General features: G+C 43.7%; 1 protein-coding gene across 4 annotated transcripts in view; it reads left to right on the top strand.

The window, feature by feature from the left end:
* snx14 (sorting nexin 14) overlaps positions 1-25080 on the top strand; it is a 318752-nt gene that overhangs the window by 242638 nt on the left and 51034 nt on the right. For all 4 annotated transcript variants that reach the window (XM_068044682.1, XM_068044680.1, XM_068044681.1 and 1 more), the window contains 2 exons: positions 14569-14664; positions 17187-17278. In XM_068044682.1, coding sequence (XP_067900783.1) covers positions 14569-14664; positions 17187-17278 — 188 coding nt within the window. The remainder of the gene's footprint in view (positions 1-14568; positions 14665-17186; positions 17279-25080) is intronic.

The raw sequence follows: 25080 nt of genomic DNA, 5'->3' as shown, positions 1-25080 counted from the left end.
CAAAAGAGCCAAAAGTAGATAATTAAGGTGACAACAGTGCCGGAACAGTATCCAACCATCTCCAGCTCCTGAGTTTGGACCCAGTCAGACAAAGAGAATCCTCTTCAGAACTATTCAAACTCAATCTACCCGGTCCCTTATGGAAATGAGTTCACAGAGTAAAACTGCCTGTAATTCAACACAAATTTAACCTTTGACCAGGGAGGAATATTTTAGTTTGAGAAGTAGATGTCTGTTAGCATAATATTTTCTCCCTTGTGATAATTTTTCTTTCCTCCCTTGTGACTAATAATTTTGGTATGTAACCAGTTGTTGATTCAGCTGGAACCAGTGTAATGTTATGTCGGAAAACTTACAAAAATCACAAAGAAGGAAGCAGGCCACTGGCTGCAGAGTTTATTAATTTGGTTCCTTTGAACTATTCTTGATGTATGAATGAGTGCTGCTGGCCATAAAGACTGAGTTGGGTTGGAGAAGGGATGTGATAGCCCAGCGATCAGACTGGAGAAAATAACCAGGGTTCTTAGGATTAGAGCTGATTTAAATAAAAAAGTAGTGGTGTGACCTATTCAGTTATAAACATATTTCCTATGGAAGTGGATCGGTTCCTTCATAAATCATTCTCCATCTGGAGAGTTGGACTGATTCCGTCCATCAATGGGATGGCAGTCGTTATACTTTCTGATAGTATTAAGCACCTTATTTTTGTATCCCTGTATTTAAATGGACATTTCTGAACATTGAGTGTTGGGGTAAATGGACAGTTCTCAGATAGAAAGCAGAGCAGGAGTAAATGGGCGTTTCTGAGAAAGCAATGAGTGGGAGTAATTGGGTGTTTCTCAAATAGAAGGCAGAGATCGGGAGTAAGTGGGCGTTTCTTATAAAAAGCAGAGAGCGAGAGTAAATGGATGTTTCTCATTAAAAAGCAGAGAGCGGAAGTAAATGGGTGTGTTTCATAAGCAGAGAGTGGAAGTAAATGGACGTTTCTCAGAAGGCAGAGAGCGGGAGTAAATGGGCATTTCTCAAAAAGCAGAGCGGGAGTAAATAGGCGTTCCCCATAAAAAGCAGAGCGGGATTAAATGGGCGTTTCTCATAAAAAGCAGAGAGTGGGACTAAATGGCTGTCTCAGATAGAAATGGACAGTTCTCAGATGGAAAGCAGATAGTGGGAGTAATTGGGTATTCCTCAGAAAGCTGAGAGTAATTGGGTATTCCTCAGAAAGCTGAGAGTGGGAGGAAATGGGCGTTGCTTAGATTGAGCGCAGAACGTGACAGTGAATGGATATTTCCCAGATAGAATGTCGAGAGCAGGATTAAATTGAGTCAGAGTAAATGGAAATTTTGTGAAATGACAAGATATGGCTACATGTATCCTCCTAGGAGCTGGGACTTCTCTTCACATACATATATAATTTGGGCACAGGCCTAGAAGGGCAATTTTCAACATGTATTGAAGTCATATTAAGAGGTATAGCAGAGGAAGAATGCGGTAAATTATAGGAAGGCATGCAGATTAGAGGAATGGTTAGATGTGGAGAGCGGCATGGACTTCTGTGCCGTAAATGACTCTCGACACCGTGTGGCAGATGCAGTTCAGCAAAGATAACTGAGTACGTTTTGGGAAGAGTAGAAGAGTGTGAAAGCACATTCTAAAAGTTAAAATTCAATAGATTGGAGGAACACTGGTAGTGTTGCATAGATCTTTAAATGCAGGACGGTGAATAGAAAAAGACAAACTGCAAACGGGAATGTGGGTTTTATATATGAGTATCCGATACAAAAAGGATATGGTGAATTTATAAAAGGCACTATTCAGGGTCTACTTAATATAGTATATAGCTATTAGGCTCCTTACTATATGTAGAAGAGAGATTGCAGCCTTGCAAAAAATGGTAGTGTAGATTTGTTGGGATGATGCCAAGGTTTAAAGGATGTAATTGTAATCAGTGCTTTGGAAAAACTGGGCCAATATTCAGAACCGGGGAAGTTTTGGGAAAATCCAATACTATTAGAGATTTTGTGAGGGTTACTAATTTTCACTAGCGTCAAGAAAACACTATATGCCAAATGAGAAATATTAATTCATCAGTTGGAAACTTACATTAGACTTTTAATGAAGAAAATCCTACACTTAACTTTTTTTTAAAAATGGCAGCCAAGATGGCCACTGCAATTTGCATCTGAAGTACCTTTGCACATTCCAAGGGCCATCCGGAGCCAGAAGTTTGAGAAGCCCTGGACCCAGAACAATACCTTACTTGAAGTAATTGAATTACCTCAGATTGCTTCAGTAGCACAGAAGTCAAGGCAATTCTGACACATTGACTTTGAAAGAGCAAATCCCCCTGAGTGTAAATACTGGCATCCTGGGGCCTGTGGAGGCAATTTTGAGCCTTGTATCTCATTGGAAGGTTTCAGAGATTACCCTGAGGCAGTCATGTGACCATTGGTCCATCTCTGGAAAAAACTGGGAGTTTCGTTACACAGAGACAAGTAGAAACTGAGACTGTAGCAGCAGAGAAGGCTGTGTGTCTCCCTTTCTCTCTCTCTCTCTCTCTCTCTCTCTCTCTCAGCCAAGACTTCAAGAATACAACTCCATCCGGAAGACCATCGAATCATCCAACATCAGACTGTGTATTTAACTTATATTTATTCTGTTTTAAATACGACCAAAAAATTTACTTTCCACTTAGTAATCTGTGTGTGTGTGTGTGTGAGTGAGATCCTCTTGTGAATGTATGTATGAATGTGTAGTGTATTTTTAAAATTATTTTTAGATTCAGATTAGCTTGTTGAATATAATAAACTTGCCTCTTTCTAGTTTAAACTCAAGAAAACCTGTCCGATTGTTTCTTTCACGATCACATTAGAGGTAAAACACTCACTGAGGTGGTAAGCATAACCACTATTTAAAAAAGGAATAAACCCTGTTGCGGTCAAATAAGAGGAAGGGCAAGAAGGGTGACTGTGACCCCCTCCTCACCTGGCTGTAACACTAGTCAATGAAACAATAACATAGGCGTACTTTTTCTCTCAAAAATTTATAAGAATGCCGAATATACTACTAACTGGCCATTGTCACAGCATCTAAATGCAAACTAGATAAACATATAATGAGGAAAATGTCAGTGTACAGGCAAAGAACAGGAACAAAGAACTCCAGTAGCTAGCTCCAGTGTGAAGTTAGTGACAAATACGCAATGAGCGAATATGTCTCTGAATCTGTTTTTTATTTTTTTTGTCAGCATATCTCTGTGGATGTAATTTGCTCCTCCTCTCTCCTTGGTCTATACTAAATTAAGTACCACTCCCTGGCTATTTTCACCAATGAAATAGCAATCGTGCAGTATAGCTAGTAATTTCAAGTTTGCACGTCCTGCATTCCTAACTCCCCATGGCAGTGCGTCCAACAATTGCAAGCGGTAATATCAACTTTGCGGGCATTTCTCTGTCATTTCATGTCCTTGGACAAATGCTGACAAGTGAACCATACTCCTTATGTGTTGCCAAGAGTTACAAAGAATTTGTATGTAATCACATGAATATCATGTATGCTTTCCTGCCTCTCTGAACATCACAGAAAGTGTAACTTTCATGCATTGACATAGCTGGCTGTTTTCTGCTTCCTGTTATGATCCTTTTCAAAATCTGCAGTCTTCAACTAATTCCTGATGCTTGCTTTCCACTTGGTTTGATGGTCCCGGTAAGCATGATTGAACCTGTGGGTCTGATTATCCTTCATCCATGTCATCACCATACTTAAATGTGGCACTGTTGTGGATTTTTACAGGTTGTATTGGCTGTGAGCTGTGCCTTTACTATCTTCCTGTCTGACGTAACTTTAAGGGACTGTCTGAACCTCCGCAAAGAGAGGGCATGGTACAGTGAATCCGTCACTGGAAAATTGTTGAGTACAAAGTAGTCTAGGGAACATAGGAAATAGGAGCAGGAGTAGGCTATTCGGCCCCTCGAGCCTGCTCTGCCATTCAACTAGATCATGGCTGATCTACCTCAATGCCATTTTCCCACACTATCCCCATATCCCTTGATATCTTTATTGTCTAGAAATCTGTTGATCTCCGTCTTGAACATACTCAATGACTGAGCTTCCACAGCCCTCTGGGGGAGTGAATTCCACAGATTCACCATCCCCTGAGTGAAGAAATCCCTCCGCATCTCCGTTTTAAAGGCTCTACCTCTTATTCTGAGACTGTGTCCCCTGGTTCCAGAACCCCAGCCGGGGAAATATCCTTCCTGCATCAAACCTGAGGAGCTGTGTAAGAATTTTGCATGCTTCAATGGGATCACCTCTCATTCTTCTAAACTCTAGAGAATAGAGGCCCAGTCTCCTCAGTCTCTCCTCATAGGACAATCGTCCCATCCCAGGAATCAGTCTGATGAACCTTCGTTGCACTCCTTCTATGACAAGTATATCCTTCCTTAGGAAAGGAGACCAAAACTGCACACAATACTCCAGGTGCGGTCTCACCAAGGCTGTATACAATTGCAGCAAGACCTCTTTACTCGTGTACTCAAATCCTCTTGCAATAAAGGCCAACATACCATTTGCCTTCTAATTGCTTTCAGCTTGTTAGCTTTCAGTGACTTATGAACAGGGATGCCCAGGTCCCTTTGGATATCAACACTTCCCAATCTCTCTCCATTTAAGAAATACTCTGCATTTCTGTTTTTCCTACCAAAGTAGATGACTGCACATTTTTCCACATTATATTCCATCTGCCTTGTTCTTGCCCACTCACTTAGCCTGTCTAAATCCCCTTGAAGCTTCTTTGCATCCTCCTCGCAACTCACATTCCCACCTAGTTTTGTGTCATCAGCAGACTTGGAAATATTACATTTGATCCCCACATCCAAATCATTGATATATATTGTGAATAGCTAGGGCCCAAGCACTGATCCTTGCAGTGCCCCATTAATCACAGCTTGCCAACCTGAGAATAACTCATTCATTCCTACTCTCTGTTAACCAATTCTCAATCCTTACCAATATATTACCCCAAAACACTTGCTCTAATTTTGTTTACGAACCGCAAGTGTGGGACCTTGTAGAAAACCTTCTGAAAATCCAAATATACCACATCCGCTGGTTTCCCCTTATCTATTCTGCTAGTTACATCCTCAAAAAACTCCCAACAGATTTGTCAAACATGATTTCCCTTTTGTAAAACCATGTCGCCGCTCCAATTCCACCATTATTTTATAAGTGTCTAGTTACCACATCCTGTATAATAGATTCTAGCATTTTCCCAACGAGTGATTTCAGGCTAACAGGTCTGCAGTTCTCCATTGTCTCTCTCCTCCTTTCTTAAATCATGGGGTACATTTGCTACCTTCCAATCTGTAGGAACCATTCCAGAATCTATAGAAGTTTGGAAGATGATCACCAATGCATCTACTATCTCAACAGCCATTTCTTTCAACAATCTGGGACGTAGATAATCAGGTCCAGGGATTTATCAACTTTCATTAATTTCTCCAGTACAGCTTTTTTATCAATACCAATACCTTTCAGTTTCTCATTCTCACTAGTCCCTGTTTCTTTAGTGTTTGAGAGGTTTTTTGTACCTTCCTCTGTGAAGGCAGGCACTCGGAATTTTATGCTGGCGGTGGGAGTCTTGACATTGGGGGTAACTGCGCCGCCTCTTTTCCAGAAGGCCTGCTGAATTTAGTGCCAATCAGACACTTAAATGGACAGTGGCGGGCCTTCCTTAGGATTTAGGACCCCGTTGCCGAAAGTCCTTGGAGAGCTGCCAGCCAATCAGAGGCCAGCAGTTACATGCCACCGCGGAGGTCGAGGATCGTCGCTGGACCCAGGTCTCAGGCAGGTCACAGCGGGAGGGGTCTCATGAGGTGAGTGTTGCAGGGGAAGGGGGGTTGGCAGCAAGGGCAGGGAGGAGGCCCTCAGCGGGCTGCGCGCCCCCCCCCCCCCACCCCACCCCCCCCCTTCCCAATGCCAGGACCCTCGTTCAGGTACTATGTGCCTTTGAAAAAGGGACTTGCTCCCCAGAGGTGGGAAGAAGCTCGCACGGTTTTTCGTGCCATGCTGCCCATGCTGCGACAGGGTCAGACAGGTAATTGCGGTTGCGGCAGGAAGAGGCCCTTAGTTGGAGGTTAAATACCCAGTTAAGGGCCTCAATTGGCAGGACAGGAAGGCCATTCACAGGCCTTCCCGCCCCAGGCTAAATTTTGGCAGAGGTGGGATGGTGGCGAGAAACACCACTTTTCCCGCCACCATCCCACCCGATTTTATGCTCTAACTGCCTCCAAACCCACTATTGGGGACTACATAAAATTCCACCCAAGCTATTTGTTTAGTTTCTCTGTCATTTCTTTAATCCCCTGTCTGTGCCTGTAATGGGCCCGCATTTGTCTTTGCTAATCTTTTCCTTTTTACATACCTATAGAGCTTTTACAGTCAGTTTTTATGTTTAGTTTTATATTTTATTTTCTCTGTTTTTTGGTCCTCTTTTGCTGAATTCTAAAATGCTTGGAATTCTCACGCTTACTACTCTTTTGGCAACTTTATAAGCCTCTTCCTTTGATCTAATACAATCTTCCAGTGGTGTTCCACAGGGCTCATAGAGTCATAGAGAGATACAGCACTGAAACAGGCCCTTTGGCCCACCGAGTCTGTGTTGACCATCAACCACCCATTTATCCTAATCCTACATTCAATCCTGAGTACTTTGCATCGGTATTCATCAAAGACTTGGTGGATGATGAGTCGAGGGAAGGGAGTGTAGATAGTCTCGGTCATGTCGTTATCAAAAAGGAGGAGGCGTTGGGCATCTTGCAAAGCATTAAGGTAGATAAGTCCCCAGGGCCTGATGGGATCTACCCCAGAATACTGAGGGAGGCAAGAGAAGAAATTGCTGGGCCTTGACAGAAATTTTTTGTATCCTCATTAGCTACAGGTGAGGTCCCAGAGGACTGGAGAATAGCCAATGTTGTTCCTTTGTTTAAGAAGGGTAGCAAGGATAATCCAGGAAATTATAGGCCGGTGAGCCTTACGTCAGTGGTAGGGAAATTATGAGAGAGGATTCTTCGGGACAGGATTTGCTTCCATTTGGAAACAAATGGATTTATTAGCGAGAAGCAGCATGGTTTTGTGAAGGGGAGGTCGTGTCTCACTAACTTGATTAGGTTTTTTGAGGAAGTGATGATTGATGAAGGAAGGGCAGTGGATGTTGTCTATATGGACTTCAGTAAAGCCTTTGATAAGGTCCTTCATGACAGACTGGTACAAAAGGTGAAGTCGCACGGGATCAGAGGTGAGCTGGCAAGATGGATACAGAACTGGCTCGGTCATAGAAGACAGAGGGTAGCAGTGGAAGGGTGCTTTTCTGAATGGAGTGCTGTGACTAGTGGTGTTCTGCAGGGATCAGTGCTGGGACCTTTGCTGTTTGTATTACATATAAATGATTTGGAGGAAAATGTAGCTGGTCTGATGAGTAAGTTTGCGGACGACACAAAGGTTGGAGGAGTTGTGGATAGTGATGAGGATTGTCAGAGGATACAGCAGGATATCGATCGGTTGGAGACTTGGGTGGAGAAATGGCAGATGGAGTTTAATCTGGACAAATGTGAGGTATGCATTTTGGAAGGTCTAATGCAGGTGGGAAGTATACAGTAAATAGCAGAACCCTTAGTATTGACAGGCAGAGAGATCTGGGCGTACAGGTCCACAGGTCACAAAGTGGCAACGCAGGTGGATAAGATAGTCAAGAAGGCATACGGCATGCTTGCCTTCATTGGTCGGGGCATAGAGTATAAAAATTGGCAAGTTATGCTGCAGCTGTACAGAACCTTACTTAAGGCACAGTTAGAATATTGCGTGCAATTCTGGTCGCCACACAACCAGAAGGACGTGGAGGCTTTGGAGAGGGTACAGAAGAGGTTTACCAGGATGTTGCCTGGTCTGGAGGGCATTAGCTATGAGGAGAGGTTGGATAAACTCTGATTGTTTTCACTGGAACGACGGAGGTGGAGGGGCGACATGATAGAGGTTTACAAAGTTATGAGTGGCATGGACAGAGTGGATAGTCAGAAGCTTTTTACCAGGGTGGCAGAGTCAGTTATTAGGGGACATAGGTTTAAGGTGCGAGGGGCAAAGTTTAGAGGGGATGTGCGAGGCAAGTTCTTTACACAGAGGGTGGTGAGTGCCTGGAACTTGCTGCCGGGGGAGGTGGTGGAAGCAGGTACGATAGTGACATTTAAGAGACATCTTGACAAATACATGAATAGGATGGGAATAGAGGAATACGGTCCCTGGAAGTGCAGAAGGTTTTAGTTTAGACAGGCATCAAGATCGGCGCAGGCTTGGAGGGCCGAATGGCCTGTTCCTGTCTTGTACTGTTCTTTTGTTCTTTGTGCATTAATCCCATATTCCCTACCACATCTCCACCTTCCCTCAATTCTCCTAACTACACTAAGGGCAATTTACAATGGCCAATTTACCAACAACCTGCAAGTCTTTGGCTGTGGGAGGAAACCGGAGAACCCAGAGGAAACCCATGCTGTCACAGGGAGAACTTGCAAACTCCGCACAGGCAGTACCCACAACCGAACCCGGGTCGCTGGAGCTGTGAGGCTCAGTGTTGGGTCCCTTGTTGTTTGTGGTATGTATTAGTGCTTTGGACTTGAATGTGGGTGGCATGATTGGGAAATTTGTTGATGTCGCAAAAATTAGCCATGTAGTTAACAGTGAGGAGGAGAGTCGTGGACTCCAGAATGATATCAATGGTTTGGTTGAGTGGGCGGAAAAGTGGCAAATGGAATTCAATCCTGAGAAGTGTGAGGTGATTCAGTTGGGGAGGGCAAATAAAGCGAGGGAATATACAGTAAACGAGAGTCATAGAGTTATACAGCACAGAAACAGGTCCTTCAGCCCATTGTATCCATGCTGGCCAACAAGTACCTATCTATTCTAATCCCATTTTCCAGCACTTGGCCCATAGCCTTGTATGTTACAGCGTTTCAAGTGCTCATCTAAATACTGCCTCTACCACCTCTTCAGGCGGTGTGTCTTCCTATCGACCCGATCTATGCCCCTCATAATTTTGTATACCTCGATCAGGTCCCCCCTCAGCCTTCTCTGCTCTAAGGAAAACAACCCTAGCCTATCCAGTCTGTCTTCATAGCTGAAATGTTCCAGCCCAGGCAACATCCTGGTGAATCTCCTCTGCACCCTTCCCAGTGCAATCACATCCTTCCTATAGTGTGGTGCCCAGAACTGTACACAGTACTCCAGCTGTGGCCTAACTTGTGTATTATGCAGCTCCGTCATAACCTCCCTGCTCTTATATTCTGTGCTTTGGTTAATAAAGGCAAGTATCCCTTGTGCTTTCCTAACCACCTTATCTACCTGTGCTGCTGCCTTCAGTGATCTATGGACAAGTACACCAAGGTCCCTCTGATCTTCTGTACTTCCTAGGGTCCTACCATCCATTGTATATTCCCTTGCCTTGTTAGTCCTCCCAAAATGCATCACCTCACACTTCTCAGGATTAAATTCCATTTGCCACTGCTTTGCCCATCTTACCAGCCCATCTTTATTGTCCTGTAATCTAAGGATTTCCTCCTCACTATCTACAACATCACCAATTTTTGTGTCATCTGTGAACTTACTGATTCTACCTGCTGTATTCAGGTCTAAATCATTAATGTACAGTACAAGCATCAAGGGTCCCAGCACCGATCCCTGTGATACACCAGTGGTCACAGGCTTCCAATAGCAAAAACAACCCTTGACCATTACCCTCTGCCTCCTGCCACTAAGCCAGTTTGGATCCAAATTGCCTTGGATCCCATGGGCTCTTAACTTCTTAACCAACCTGCCATGTGGGACCTTATCAAAAGCCTTACTGCAGTCCATGTAGTCTACATCAACTGCTTATTGAGAATATTGAGAGGTGTAGAAGAAGTGAGAGACCTTGGAGTGCATGTCCACAGGTCCCTGAAGGTGGCAGGACAGGTAGTCAGAGTGGTAAAGAAGGCATATGGATTGCTTTCCTTTATTGGCTGAGGTACAGAGTACAAAGCAGGGATGTGATGCCGGAGCTGTATAGAGCGCTGGTGTCATGGTCCTGAAGTTTTTTTTCGGAATATGCAGTTTGCCTTTAAGACTTGCAAGGGATCAGTATTGCTTTAGGAGTTATAGGAAGGTGCATTTTCGTTGTCTTAGAAACAGCCTTAGATATATCATTACCTTAGATATAGCCACTGGGAGTGAGCCTGATGCGATACATTTGTTTCAATTCAGTTTGAACTGGCTTTTAGTTGGAGACAGTTTGTCCTAACTGAACACGCACACAAGACACAGACAGCTGTGGTGTCAGCACTGAAAGAGAGTTCTCAGTCATTTAAACTGAAGGAAATAGGATTTTTGTCTGTTTAATTATTATCTCTCAAAATTCTAAAATTTCAAGCCAAGACACAGCTCTCTGGTAATTTAAACTGAAGAAAGGGGAGTTAGACTGTGACAATCCCTTATCCCTCAAAAAAAAATCTAAAGTCAGATTGATTCTGTTGAAAGTGTTTGCAAGTCGTTAATTGTTGAAATTAGCTGGACCTCTAACAACATTCTGCGAGGACTTCGAACAACATTCTGCGAGGGACCTCGAACAACATTGGACTGTAAATTTGCAAGGAATCTAATTTTTCTATTTTTAAATGTTCATAGTGTTTAAGAATTTAGTTCTTTTAATTAAAGAGTTAATTTGTTGATTTAAAGACACCTGGTTTGGTTGGCCTCATTCGGGGGTTAATAGATGGTACAATTTGGTGGGTCTTTAATTTGGAAAGTTTTTAAATGATATGTTAGCCGATCTGAGGGTTGCAGTTATGAGGAAAGATTGGATAGGTTGGCGTTGTTTTCCCTGGAATTGAGGAGGCTGAGGGGTGACTTGATTGAGGTATACAAAATTATGAGGGGCCTAGATAGAGTAGACAGAAATGACCTGTTTCCCCTGGCAGGGAGGTTGGTTACCAGGGGACACAGATTTAAGGTGAATGGTAGAAGAATTAGAGGGGACATGAGGAGAAACATTTTTACACAGAGGGTGGTGGGTGTCTGGAATCCACTGCTAGGATCGATGGTGGAGGCAGAGACCCTCAATTCTTTTAAAAGGTACCTGGACATGCACCTGAAGTGCTGTAACCTGTGGGGCTATGGACCAGGTGCTGGAAGGTGGGATTAGTTTTGGTGGATAGCTTATTCGGCTGGCGCAGACACGATGGGCTGAATGGCCTCTTTCTGTGCTGTATTTTGTTCTATGTTCTGTTGTTAGCCATGGTTGGATCAGCTTTCCTGTTGTGCTTTTATGCCTCAGAGGAATGTAAATTTGTTGTAAACCATGTATTAATTCTTTAAATGCCAGCATTGCCTGTCTACCATCATACCTTTTAATATAGTTTCCCAATCTACCACAGCCAACTTGCCCCTCGTACCTTTGTAATTTCCTTTGTTCAGATTTAAGACCCTAGTTTTGGATTGAAGTGTATCACTTTCAAACTTCTATCATATATGGTCACTCTTTCCTAAAGACTCCTTTACGATGAGTTTGTTAATTAGCCCTTTCTCATTTCACAATACCAGATCTAAAATAGCCTGTTCTCTAGTTGGTTCCTCAACATACTGTTCCAGAAACCATCTTGTATACATTCCAGGAATTCATCCTCCACAGCATTAGCGCTAATTAAGTTTCCCTAATTAGGTTTACCTCGTCCATATGTAGATTGAAGTCCCTCATGATTACTGTATTACCCTTGTTGCATACATCTCTAATTTCCTGAGTTATACCACACCCTACATTACCACTCTGGTGGCTTATAAACAACTCCTGCCAATGTTTGCTGCCTCTTCCTGTTTCTTAGCTATACCCATACTGATTCTAAATCTTGATCCTTCAATTTAAAATTCCCTCTCACTAATGTACTGATCTCATCCTTTATTAGCGCTACCCCACCTTCTTTTCCTTTTTACTTATTCTTCCTAAATGTCGAATACCCTTGAACAATCCAGTTCCCAGCCTTGTCACCCTGCAGCCACGTCTCCATAATGGCAGTTAGATCGTACCTGTTTACTTCTGTTTGTGCTGTCAATTTATATACCTTGTTGCGAATACCATGTGCATTCAGATAGAGTGCCTTTAATTCTGTCTTTTTATTATTTTCCCAACCTTAGTTTATAAGCTCTGCCTCTTCCTGCCACACTCAAGATTATCAATTCCCTTATTGCTGCCTTCTCTCTTTTTTTAATTTATCACATCTTCCCTCACATAATTCCCTTCCCCACCTAGAGTCATAGTGATACAACACTGAAACAGGCCCTTCGGCCCACTGAGTCTGTGCTGACTAACAACCACCCATTTATACTAATCCTACATTAATCCCATATTCCCTACCACATCCCCTCAAAGAATGTCAAACCTGTTAGACAGTTGCAAGGGCTGAAGCTCCTCCACTTCTGCCTTCTTGATCCCCTTACCTTCCTCAATCACAGTCACGCCCTCCTGTCCCTGACCAAATCAGAAGGCCCTATCCGAAGGGGTGCGACTGCCTTCTGGAGCAAAGTGTCCAGGTAACTTTCCCCCTCCTTGATGCATCGCAGTGTTTGTAGCTTAGCCTCCAGCTCACTGACTCTGAGCCGAAGCTCCTCGAGCCACAGACACTTACTGCAGACGTGTTTGCCATGGATCACTCTGAAGTCCACCAGCTCCTGCATACTGCAGCCACAACATGTCACCTGTCCTGCCATCTTTATTATGTGTTAATTATTTTTTATTTTATTTAGAGATATAGCACCGAAACAGGCCCTTCGGCCCACCGAGTCTGTGCCGACCATCAACCACCCATTTATACTAATCCTACATTAATCCCATATTCCTACCACATCCCCACCTTTCCCTACCACCTACACTAGGGGCAATTTGTAATGACCAATTTACCTATCAACCTGCAAGTCTTTGGCTGTGGGAGGAAACCGGAGCACCTGGTGAAAACCCACGCGGTCACAGGGAGAACTTGCAAACTCCACACAGGCAGTACCCAGAATTGAACCCGGGTTGCTGGAGCTGTGAGGCCGCGGTGCTAACCACTGCGCTGCCATTTTCTTGGTTCATTTGTAATTAATAAACACCACTACTACCAAGACCCACTGCTGCTAATAAGCTTTATTACTGATAGTAAACCTTACTACTACTAATAATATCTTCTTAATAAATGACTTGAGTTTCAGAAGATTCTTATTATTCCAATTAATGTTATACGAACACCAATTAAAATTTCTTAGTTTAGATAAGAGAAAAAGAGAAAATGTTCATCAATCAACCACTTCCCTTCTTTGCTGTAATCTCACATGTCAGTTTTCTTTGGAATGCTCTGAACCCACAGACTCGCCACCCTAGCTCTTTAAACTCTCGCTGCTGTCTCTAGGTTATCCTCTATTTCTGGGAAGCAACTTGCATCTTCTGCAGCTACTGGAGGCTGAAAAAGGAGCACCTCTTTCCCCCTCTGCGTCAGAACTTGTCACGTGAACCTAATTCCCACCTTCAGCCACTCTACGTCTCACTCAGGCGAAATCTTCTCTCTGTGTGGTTTAAAAACCTGACTGCTTATACAGAGCCTCTGATGAGTCATTGGCTAACTTTATCTCCTGCTACAGTGATTAACACCTATTGAACCAACTACTTTCAACAGATTGACAGATAACTGCCGCTGCCAGACAGCTCCCTGTTTAACAACGTAATTTAAAGTTTGAAACTTCGATGTCAGAGCCTGACTCTTAGCCCAAATTGAAATCTAAATTGTTCTGTTTGCCACACAACTTACATGCAACAGTCATGTGCCTGCTGACTCTGGCTCCTAGCAAATCTAAAAATAGCACAAGTAAAGAGTCAGGTAATAGTAGAAACTACCATAGTGGGTTTAAGGACTAAAATGGTATCAAGAAGAAGTTGCATTTATATAGCACCTTTAATGTAGTAAAACACTTCAACGTGCTTTTTAGGAGCATTATCAAATAAAATTTGACACTGACACACAGAGATATTAGGGCAGATAATGAAAGCTTGGTCAATGAGGTAAATTTTAAGAAGTGACTTAAAGGAGGAAAGAGGGAGAAGTGGTTTAGAGAGGGAATTCCAAAGCTTCGGGCTGAAGACATGGCCAGTGATGCTGGAGCAAGGGAGATCGGTGATGTGCAAGAGGCCAGAATTGGAGGAGCACAGAGATCTTGGAGGGTTGTAGGCTACAGAGATTCTGAGGAATTTTGGACAGCAAGTGATTAACATGGGTGTCACCCCTCCAGACTTAAGCTGTGTCAAGCTCACGTGGGACTTTGCTAATGAACTTGGAAAGGATTATGGTATCCATCCTGTGTCAGAATGAACTGACAATGAATCCAGTGGCCACATGAAACTACACTCCTTTATGCTGCCTAATTACTGGCATCTGGTTCACATTTGTATTAATAAAATTGTCTTTTGCTGGCACTGTCTTGCTAAGAGAAGTGAGGCCTATCCTTGAAATATGGTTGTTCTTGTTACAGATTCAGTCTTCTGTGAGAATACTGAGCATAGATCCACTGAAGGCAAACAAAGGAGAGCGAAACAAACTTTTGATGAAATGATGAACTACATTCCAGGTAAGAAGTTAGAGTAGCTTTGTACCAGGAAACCAATGACAAAAAATGACACAAGTTCTTTTACTGAGAAGGCAAGAGCCAAACCACAGGATGCTACTAGGGTCAGCGAGTTGGAAAGGAGACAAAATTAAATATTGAATAAGTAAAAACAATTCTAACTATTTATTCAACACCCATTGTATGAAGTGTGGCAGGAGTTCTGCATTCAGGTAATCAAAGTTGTCACCAGGCGTAAGGAGACAGAAAAGTGTTGTATATTTCAAATTGCTACCTCTCTTCATTGGAACATTTCAAATGAAGAATGAAAAAAATTCATTCATGGGATGTGGGCATCACTGGCAAGGCCAGCATTTATTGCTCATTCCTACTTGCCCTTGAAAAGGTGGTGGTGAGCTTGCCTTTTTGAACCACTGCAGTCATGTGGTGTAGGTACACCCCCAGTACTGTTATGGAGGGTGCTGCTGGATTTTGACCCAGGGACAATGAAAGAACAATTATATAGTTCCAAATCAGGATGGTGTGTGATTTGAAGGAGAACTTGCAGGTGATGGTGTTCCCATGTGCTTGCTGCCCTTGTCCTTCCAGGTGGTAGAGGTCGCAGGTTTGGAAGGAGGCTTGTGCTGCAGTGCATTTTGCATATGGTACACACTGCTGCCACTTTGTGGCATTGGTGGAGGGAGTGAATGTTTAAGGTGAGGATGAGGTGACGATCAAGCAGGCTGCTTTGTCCTGGATGGGGCAGAATTTGTAAGGAGCATCCAGGAGGGCTTCTTGAAACAATATGCAGTTGGTCCAACTAGGGATGTGGCCGTACTGGACCTGGTGTTGGGGAATGAGCCCGGCCAGGTGGTCGAAGTTTCAGTAGGGGAGCATTTCAGGAACAGTGACCATAATTCCGTAAGGTTTAAGGTACTTGTGGATAAGGATAAGAGTAGTCCTCGGGTGAAGGTGCTAAATTGGGGGAAGGCTAATTATAACAATATTAGGCAGGAACTTAGATTGGGGGCGGCTGTTTGAGAGTAAATCAACATCTGACATGTGGGAGTCTTTCAAATGTCAGTTGATTAGAATCCAGGACCAGCATGTTCCTGTGATGATGAAGGATAAATTTTTCAAGTTTCGGGAACCTTGGATAACGAGGGATATTGTGAGCCGAGTCAAAAAGAAAAAGGAAGCATTTGTAAGGGCTAGAAGGCTGGGAACAGGCGAAGCCCTTGAGGAATATAAAGAAAGTAGGAAGGAACTTAAGCAAGGAGTCAGGAGGGCTAAAAGGGGTCATGAAAAGTCATTGGCAAACAGGATTAAGGAGAATCCCAAGGCTTTTTATATGTATATAAAGAGCAAGAGGGTAGCCAGGAAAAGGGTTGGCCCACTCAAGGACAGAAGAGGGAATCTATGCGTGGAGCCAGAGGAAATGGGCGAGGTACTAAATGAGTACTTTGCATCAGTATTCACCAAAGAGAAGGACTTGGTGGTTGATGAGCCTAGGGAAGGGTGTGTAGATAGTCTGGGTCATGTCGATGACGATCCAGTGTAGTAGAGGGAGTGTTATGCTGTTGCAAGTACCGTCTTTCAAATGAGATGTTAAATTGAATTCCCATCTGCAGTCTCAGGTTGACATAAAAATAATTCCATGGCACTATTTCGAAGAAGAGTAGGTGGGTTCTCCCCAGTGTCCTTGGCAATATTCATCCCTGAACCAAGATCACCAAAATACTCACGCATACATGCACATTTATACACATGTTAATGCAAAAGGATAGTGGTTAGCACTTTTTGAGCAATGTAAGTAACTGCTCATTTTAAATGTGTGCTTTTTAAGTGGTGGGGACTGTAATAATTAGATGGGTCCAAATGGGATTTCAATCTTGAATTTTGCAGCCTATACTTAATTCAGATTGCGAATTTTTTGCACTAAAGTCCCACTTTGCCATGTTACTCATGCATAATTCAAACTTTTGGATAACTCAATTTTAGTACAAAGGTGACTTTGAATTATCAGGAGTAGAGTGCACTTCACTTCTGAAAAGGCTATTCTGTAAAATAGTGAGCAAGTCAACTCTCTCTGTCCGTGCACTGCCTGAAGATGAGATTCGATGGGCTTCCAAGGCTGGGCTGGGGTGGTGTCTGACTGCTGGGGATGTCCAGCAGTGACTGAGGATGAACCTTCCTGTCCAGAAACTGCCTGACTATTAGCTTGTGCCTCCCATTGGCACAAATAAGATTAACAGTTCAGCATGTTGAGAATGCTGAGCATGAACCCACCCCATGGCACAAAATAATGGAGTACACCCAAATGGCTCAAGATCGGAAAAGGAGATTATTTAAAGGATCTCATTTCAAAAAACCATATCAAATACTGATTGCTTATATTTGTATTGGACCTGAGATTTGATTATATCCCATGTGAACCATATAATTCTGGTATTAATAAATATGTTGAATGTTATTTTAATATTGCTAGTTTTTAAAAAAAAAAACCTGTTTCCAAAGCAGTGATGACCTGTTTCTTTACTTGGCAGATTTTTTTGTGAAGTGCATTGGGGAAGAAGCAAAGTACGAGGGGATTAGACTGCTCTTTGAAGGGCTGCAGCAGCCAGTACTGAACAAACAGGTCTGTACAGGGGTTTAGGGTAATATCTCAAGTTACTTCACGAAGAATAGGTAATTTTGATTGGCTGTCAAGCAACATAAGGAGAGCACTGTGGCTAAAAGCATGGAATATTTCTTCAGTTTATGTATTTTTTGTATGAGGTTGTGAGGGATTATCAATGCGTCTTTTGCCTTTTGGATATCTAGTGTTAGCATCCAACTATCTCCCCTTGTCAAGTACAGGGTGGTCAATGCAGAGTAAAGTTCCCTCCACTCTACTTTTGACAATATTTGTACTAGCACCTATCTGAATCAATGTATACTTTTCCAAAGCAGGTATCCTTGGGGCTGTTGTACTGGATTAGGTTGAATTGTACTGTGAACCAACCTCCAGTAGAGTCTTGAATTGAGACTGTCCAAACATGTTGTACAAAGTATTCATACAGATGATGGATATCACTCCATAAGCTGGATCTGAATCCAGTTGGTTTTCACAGTACTTTCAGTTCCTTTGATATTTCCCAATGATAACTAATTCACAAAAATTAGAGAATGTGCCAAAACTTAATTTTGCAATTCTAGAGCAGACACCATTCCTTAGATCCATACTCTTCCCAAACTGTTGTCCTTTTAATTCTCTGTGTCATGTGCCTTTTATCCAGCAGTTAGGGTATGCATAAAGATACTCTGGTGTGATTTCCTTTAGATATCTAAGTATACCACATCTACTGGTTCCCTTTTATCTACCCATTTGTTACATCCTCAAATTTGTCAAATGCAATTTCCCTTTCATAAAACTATGTTGACTTTGTCTGATTATTTTATGATTTCCTAAGTGCATTGTTGAGACATCTTTAATAATAGATTCCAGCATTTTCTCGGCAACTGATGTCAGCCTAACTGGCCTGTAGTTCCCTGTGTGTTCTCTCCTGTCTTTCTTGAATAGTAGTGTTACATTTATTAACTTCTAATCCACTGGGACCGTTTTAGAATCTAGAGAATTTTGGCAAATCATCACCAGTGCATCCACCATCTCTGCAGCTACCGCTTTAAGAACCCTTGGATGGCGGCCATCAGGTCCTGGGGATTTGCCGGCTGTTAGTCCCTTAAGTTTCTCCAATACCTTTTCTTTGCTGATACTAATTACTTTAAGTTCATCCTGTATATTAGCCCCTTGGTTACCCTCTATTTCTGGTAATTTGTGTCTTTTACTGTGAAGGCAGACAGACAATACTTGTTCAACGTCACTGCATTTCCTCATTTCCCATGATTTCTCCTGTCTTTGCCTGTAAGGGACCTACGTTTACTTTAGTTACGCTCCTTTTTATATACCTGCAAAAGTTCTTAGTTTAACTATAAATGATATTAATAAGAGGACAGAGGTATGATTTTAAAAAATTGCATTGAATAATGTCTATTTATCCCTGTCTTAAGATTGATTCAGTTATTCCTCCCCCTTCATCTGAAGACTGCACTTTTTCTTGACTCTTTGTCTGTATTGCCACCGTAATCAACTAACTTTTAGTAATGCTTTAATCCAGTTTCCAAACAAGTTGGTTTGCATTTGTGAGTTTTCTTGCTTGTTTGGTTAAAGAGGTATCCTGCAGTGAATCATAGAGCTTTGCCCCAAAGTAACCCCTTGCACTTGGTACAAAATGGGGACCAACTGTGTGTTACTTTGCCGAGATTTCAACCCAAAACTGCAGTGCTAATTTCTTAGATCTTTACTGTACTCCAGTAGCTTGGAAGCATACTGCAGAGTTTCCATATTGTAAAAGAAATGTCAATGTACGTGGCTAGAAATACTGACATGAGCAATGATGTTTATCAGTGGTGATCAACAGAGCATAAAGATATATTCATAGAAATCTTTTCGAACAGTTATTTTATTATTTACAAATACAGCCATGTGTTGCTTGCCGGAGGATTCTTAACCTCACCAGTAATCGTGAACTGTATTGGCATTTACCTGTCTCGATTGTTCTCATGCCATTTCTCTTATATGTGCCAAAGGTTTTTGCCTGAGGTGGGTGGGCAGGAAATAATTCTGTATTTGGAAATGTGTTATAGCAATTCTTGGACCAAGAATGTAGATTAAACAAGTATTGGTTGGTGTTTGATAAACCCAGGCCTTCTTTTCAAAGCGTGTCCACTCTGGTAAATCTTTGAGTTTTCACTTATATTTGTTACGGCCATGTGGTGTGATGTGGGTGGTTCTCTACTGTTCAACTCCCCACCTGACTGTAGCAAGTTTATTTGTATTAGAGTTTAACCCCTTGGTGTTTATTTTTCAAATAACCAGACATCGACAGGTTTTCTTATAGGTTTTAAAAACAGAAAGTCATTTGTTGATTGGTCAATACGCCTTATCCTGAAATTGTTGCATGTGGATGAGGTACCATCAAAAAATTGCATTACTTTTCGCTTGGTATTGTCAAATGAGGTTGTAGTTTCTCTCACACCAGTATGTACTACTTTAGGAATGTGAATCTCCAGGCTTGTGTGATTGTTGGTGAGGCTTATTGTATGCAAATTTCTGTTACTGCTTCTAGCAAGGTTCTCTTTCTGCAAGCTTTGACCCCTTGACCACTGCTTCCACAATACATGGTGTTAAGCATTCAGATTCTGGCACATTGATAGTTCTTCTTTCTATGGTGATGGTAGGTGATACATTGTTTTTTTTATCCCCTGCGAGGCATCTGAGATTTCTTCTTGCCCCTGCTTCTTGCTGAGTTCTAACTCTAAATTGTTGGGTTTCTTTAGATTTGGAACCTGTGTGTGTGATTCTTCAGTGGGTAGATCCATGCTGACCTCACTTTCAGTTTTCTTGTGATTTTCACAAGTGTGGTTCACTTTAGGGTATGTTACCTTCCTTTTTCCTTTTAGTTCAGAGATAGGTGTTTCCCTAATCTGCCCCATGTCCTCTGGGACACAACTGCTTACAGGTGGTTGTCCAGCTTCCACTGCACTCCCTGTGGCACTTCAACTCGGTGAGGCATCTTCCTCACTCTTGGCTTTCCTGTTTGGGAACTTTCCTCACCCCTATTTAAATCTTTAAAAAAGGTTTCAGCTAACCAAATCTCCGTTGCTTTCCTGTCAGTTTTTTCGACTTTTGTCATAGCTCCTTTAAATCTTTTTGGCTTTATCTGGGCCCTTTTAACTTCTTCTGGCTCTATTGCCCCTGTGGGATTTTTGGGACTTCCGAAGCCCTCTGCAGTTGAACAGAGTTTTGTTTTCTCCCCTCAGTTTCTCCAGCCTCCGTGGACTGCTCTGAATCCACTGGGTACAATACCGTGCTTCCTGCTAAGTCATTGCCGAGCAATAGGTCTACTCCCTGCATGGGTAAGCTTGGAATGATTCCAACTATCACTCCCCCTGTGGCCAGCTTACTCTTTAGGTAAAGTTTAGCTAAGGGAACCTTTACACATTTGCCAGTAAGCCATTTTGCTAATACCATGGTATTCAGATTTCAGGTAGCATTTCTGTCAGTTTAGCTGCCAGTAGGGTTTGAAAACAACTGGTATCCCTGGGGATGGGTATCTCCTTGTCTGGTGCCTGGGATGCAAAAGGAGTTATTTTTCCTTTGTGCAAAAAGTTCTGATCTGTGCTCAGCTCTTGCATTATATTAGAACACAGGCTTATAATTTTTAAAGCCACAGACACAGGCTTGACTGCAGTGTCTCCTGCTGGCTTTTTGGCGCACCGACAATTGGTCTGGACATGCCCAGATTTGCCACAACTGGAAACATGTCGGGCGGACCCCTATTGGTTTATCCCCTGGGTTCCTTGTTTTAAAAGTTGGAAACTGCTCGGCTTTTCCTTCCCTGCTCTCCTTTTCTCTCAAGCCCATTTCTGCTTCCCTGCTATCTCTCCCTAGCTTGTATGAGTTACTAGATCCAAATTTATTCAGAATTAAGGCTATATGTATTGATTCATAGTTGTCAGCCATTTTTGCGACTTCCCTTACTGTTGTGACTCTTTACTCTTCGATGCGGGTTCTTATGCTACTTGGGATGCTATTTTTAAACCCTTCCAGCAACATTACTTCTCTCAAATTTTATTTTAGGGTTCCAGCTTGAGAGATTGTATCCAGCGATCAAAAGCCATAGGTTTAATTCTTTAGAATTCAATGCAAGTCTGTGTGGGTCTTTTCCGGTGTGTTGGAATTTCTGTCTATATGCTTCCGATACCAGCTCATATTCATTTAGAATTACAGTTTTAGTTTGTTCATTATCAGAAGAAAGTTCCTCTGATAACAAGGAAAAAGCTTCAGGAGCCCTACCCACAAACTCACCTTGTAAGAGGAGAGTCCAGAATTCTTTTGGCCATTTTAGCCTGGTAACTATTTTCTCAAATGAGATAAAATATGACTTGACCTCCTCCTCATTAAATTTTGGCACTAGTCTTGAGTGTCTCAGCTCATCAAAGTTTTGCTCTGAATTAGGGATAAGGTTTGAGTGACTAGCAGCATTTTCATTTTGGAGTTTACAGTCTCTAACTCAAACCTTCTTGCTGCTTCCTCTCTTAGCATCTCCCTTTCATCTTTTTCTTTTTAAAACTCTCTTTCCTCCTTTACCTTTTGAAGCAGAAACTACCTTTTTTCCTTTTCCTTTTGTTGAAATTGCAGCTCTTCCCTTTTCAACTGGACTTGAGCTAGATTTTTTCCAGATTCTGATTCTAGGCTTTGTTCTTCGAGTTCAGGGGTAAGTTTAAAATGGTTGGCTAGACAATCACCAGTTCAGCTTTCTTTGCTTTTTAACAAAAAAGTGATTCCCACCTCTATAGTGAAGCTTTTTAAATCTTCAATAATTAAGTTGTTTTACTTATCATGGGATATCCCTCCAAATTCCTTAGCATTAAATGTGGCTATCTCTTTTGTTTCTTGCACCATAGAGGAAAAAACAGAAGAATACAAGAAAAACTGTTTGTTTATTTTTCCTATATTTTTGAGGTCAGTTTCCCCCCCCCCTCCCCCGCCTGCCCCTGTTTTCCAAACCTTTTGTCTGGTGGTTCAGATCCTGGCTTTGAGCCCCCAATCTGCTACAGTCACGTGAGTGTGTGGTTCCCTCCTGTTCAACTCCCTACCTGACAGCTGCAAGTGCATTTTTATTAGAGTTTAACCTCTTGGTGTTTTATTTTTCAAATAACCAGACAGTGACAGGTTTTCTTGTAGATTTTATAGATTTTAGATTTAGATTTAGAGATACAGCACTGAAACAGGCCCTTCGGCCCACCGAGTCTGTGCCGACCATTAACCACCCATTTATACTAATCCTACACTAATCCCATATTCCTACCACATCCTCACCTGTCCCTATATTCCCCTACCACCTACCTATACTAGGGGCAATTAAGAATGGCCAATTTACCTATCAACCTGCAAGTCTTTTGGCTGTGGAGGAAATCGGAGCACCCGGTGAAAACCCACGCAGACACAGTGAGAACTTGCAAACTCCACATGGGCAGTACCCAGAATTGAACCCTGTTCGCTGGAGCTGTGAGGCTGCGGTGCTAACCACTGCGCCACTGTGCCGCCAGTTCAGAAAGTCAATTGTTTAATGATCAATATGCCTTATCCTGAAGTTGTCGCAACTTCATTCGCTTCGCTCACACGCGTGGACACACATGCACACACACAAAAGAAGAAACAGAATAGGGAAGGGAAATAGGTATTTGGGTTTTAGTGGGGGATAAAGGGTTACGATAAACTTGTTGAATTCTCCTGAGACTCAAATTCTAGATAGTTGCAGGGCCGAAATGATTGTAGATTTCTGTCTTGATTGAAGATTCTGTTGAAGATGGTGGGTCACTTACAGCTCTCTTTGCTGTAGATGACAGAATTTTCAGCAGGGCATGTGCTTTTTGGCTTGCTGGAATGCCAGCTGTTAGAAGTAGCTTCACCTTCTGAGTCCGACTATCCCTCTCTCTCTCTCTCTCTCTCTCTCTCTCTCTCTCTCTGGCTGTCTTTGTTTTAAGGTAAAACTATGTCACCTCTCGCCTCCTGTTAAGAGACAATCTGGTTTCTTTTCATGGTGATCACACAATGACCCAGCATGTGGGTACATCACATCTCCTTTGTTTTAGAACAGGGTTGTCCAAAATATGACCCACAGGCCAGGATCCAGCCCGTCAAAGGTTTCCATCCGGCCTGCGAATCAGAGATGAGAATTTTCCATTGTCTCCTCCAAGACCACCTTTTAAAAAACCATGGCACTGTCAGTTTCACAGCTGACAAGTAGCTGGAGCGGGAACAGCCGTTTCCCAACTTGGGACAGATTTGGGCTTTTCTGGAGGGTTCTGACTTTTTAAAAAAAAAAAATCCACCAGAAAACCACAACAGCGAGGGTGGCAGGGGAGAGGGACGGAGGCAGCGAGAGAGAACGGGGGCAGAGATGGAAGAGAAAAGGGGGGCTAAAGAGAAAAGAGGAGGGCAGAGAGAGAGAGAGAGAAATGGGAGGGGGCAGAGAAGAGGGAGGAGGGCAGAGAGAGAGAAGAGGGGAGGAGGGCAGAGAGAGAGAAGAGGGGAGGAGGGCAGAGAGAGAGAAGAGGGAGGAGGGCAGAGAGAGAGAAGAGGGAGGGGGCAGAGAGAGAGAAGAGGGAGGGGGGCAGAGAGAGAGAGAAGAGGGAGGGGGCAGAGAGAGAGAAGAGGGAGGGGCAGAGAGAGAGAAGAGGGAGGGGGCAGAGAGAGAGAAGAGGGAGGGGGCAGAGAGAGAGAAGAGGGGAGGGGGCAGAGAGAGAGAAGAGGGAGGGGCAGAGAGAGAGAAGAGGGAGGGGGCAGAGAGAGAGAAGAGGGAGGGGGGCAGAGAGAGAGAAGAGGGAGGGGGCAGAGAGAGAGAAGAGGGAGGGGGCAGAGAGAGAGAAGAGGGGAGGGGGCAGAGAGAGAGAAGAGGGAGGGGGCAGAGAGAGAGAAGAGGGAGGGGGCAGAGAGAGAGAAGAGGGGAGGGGGGCAGAGAGAGAGAGAAGGGAGGGGGCAGAGAGAGAGAGAGGGAGGGGGGCAGAGAGAGAGAAGAGGGAGGGGGCAGAGAGAGAGAGAGAGAGGGAGGGGGCTAGAGAGAGAGAGAGAAGAGGGAGGGGTACAGGAGAGAGAGAGAGAGAAGAAGGAGGGGTACAGGGAGAGAGAGGGAAGAAGGAGGGGTACAGGGAGAGAGGAAGAAGGAGGGGTACAGGGAGAGAGGGAAGAAGGAGGGGTACAGGGAGAGAGGGAAGAAGGAGGGGTAGGGGGCAGAGGAGAGAGGGAAGAGGGAGGGGCAGAGAGAGAGGGAAGAAGGAGGGGTCAGAGAGAGAGGGAAGAGGGAGGGGGCAGAGAGAGAGGGAAGAGGAGGGGGCAGAGAGAGAGGGAAGAGGGAGGGGGCAGAGAGAGAGGGGAAGAGGGAGGGGGCAGAGAGAGAGGGAAGAGGGAGGGGGCAGAGAGAGAGGGAAGATGGGGAGGGGGCAGAGAGAGAGGGAAGAGGGAGGGGGCAGAGAGAGAGGGAAGAGGGAGGGGGCAGAGAGAGAGGGAAGAGGGGGGAGGAGAGGGAGGGGGCAGAGAGAGGAGAGGGAAGAGGGGAGGGGGCAGAGAGAGAGGGAAGGAGGGAGGGGGGGCAGAGAGAGAGGAGAAGAGGGAGGGGGCAGAGAGAGAAAGTGAAGAGGGAGGGGCAAGATGGAGGGGGCAGAGAGAGAGGAGGAGAAGGGGGGCAGAGGGAGGAGCAGAGAGAGAAGAGGGAGGGGGCAGAGAGAGGAGGAGGGAGGGGGCGGAGAGAGAGAAAGAGAGAGGGGGCGGAGAGAGAGAGAAGAGGGAGGGGGGCAGAGGGAGAGCGAGAGAGAGAAGATGGAGGGAGGAGGGCA

The sequence above is a fragment of the Heterodontus francisci genome, chromosome 13, assembly GCF_036365525.1.
Source record: "Heterodontus francisci isolate sHetFra1 chromosome 13, sHetFra1.hap1, whole genome shotgun sequence".
In the NCBI taxonomy this organism is placed as follows: domain Eukaryota; kingdom Metazoa; phylum Chordata; class Chondrichthyes; order Heterodontiformes; family Heterodontidae; genus Heterodontus; species Heterodontus francisci.
This window is presented reverse-complemented; position numbering and strand designations above follow the sequence as displayed.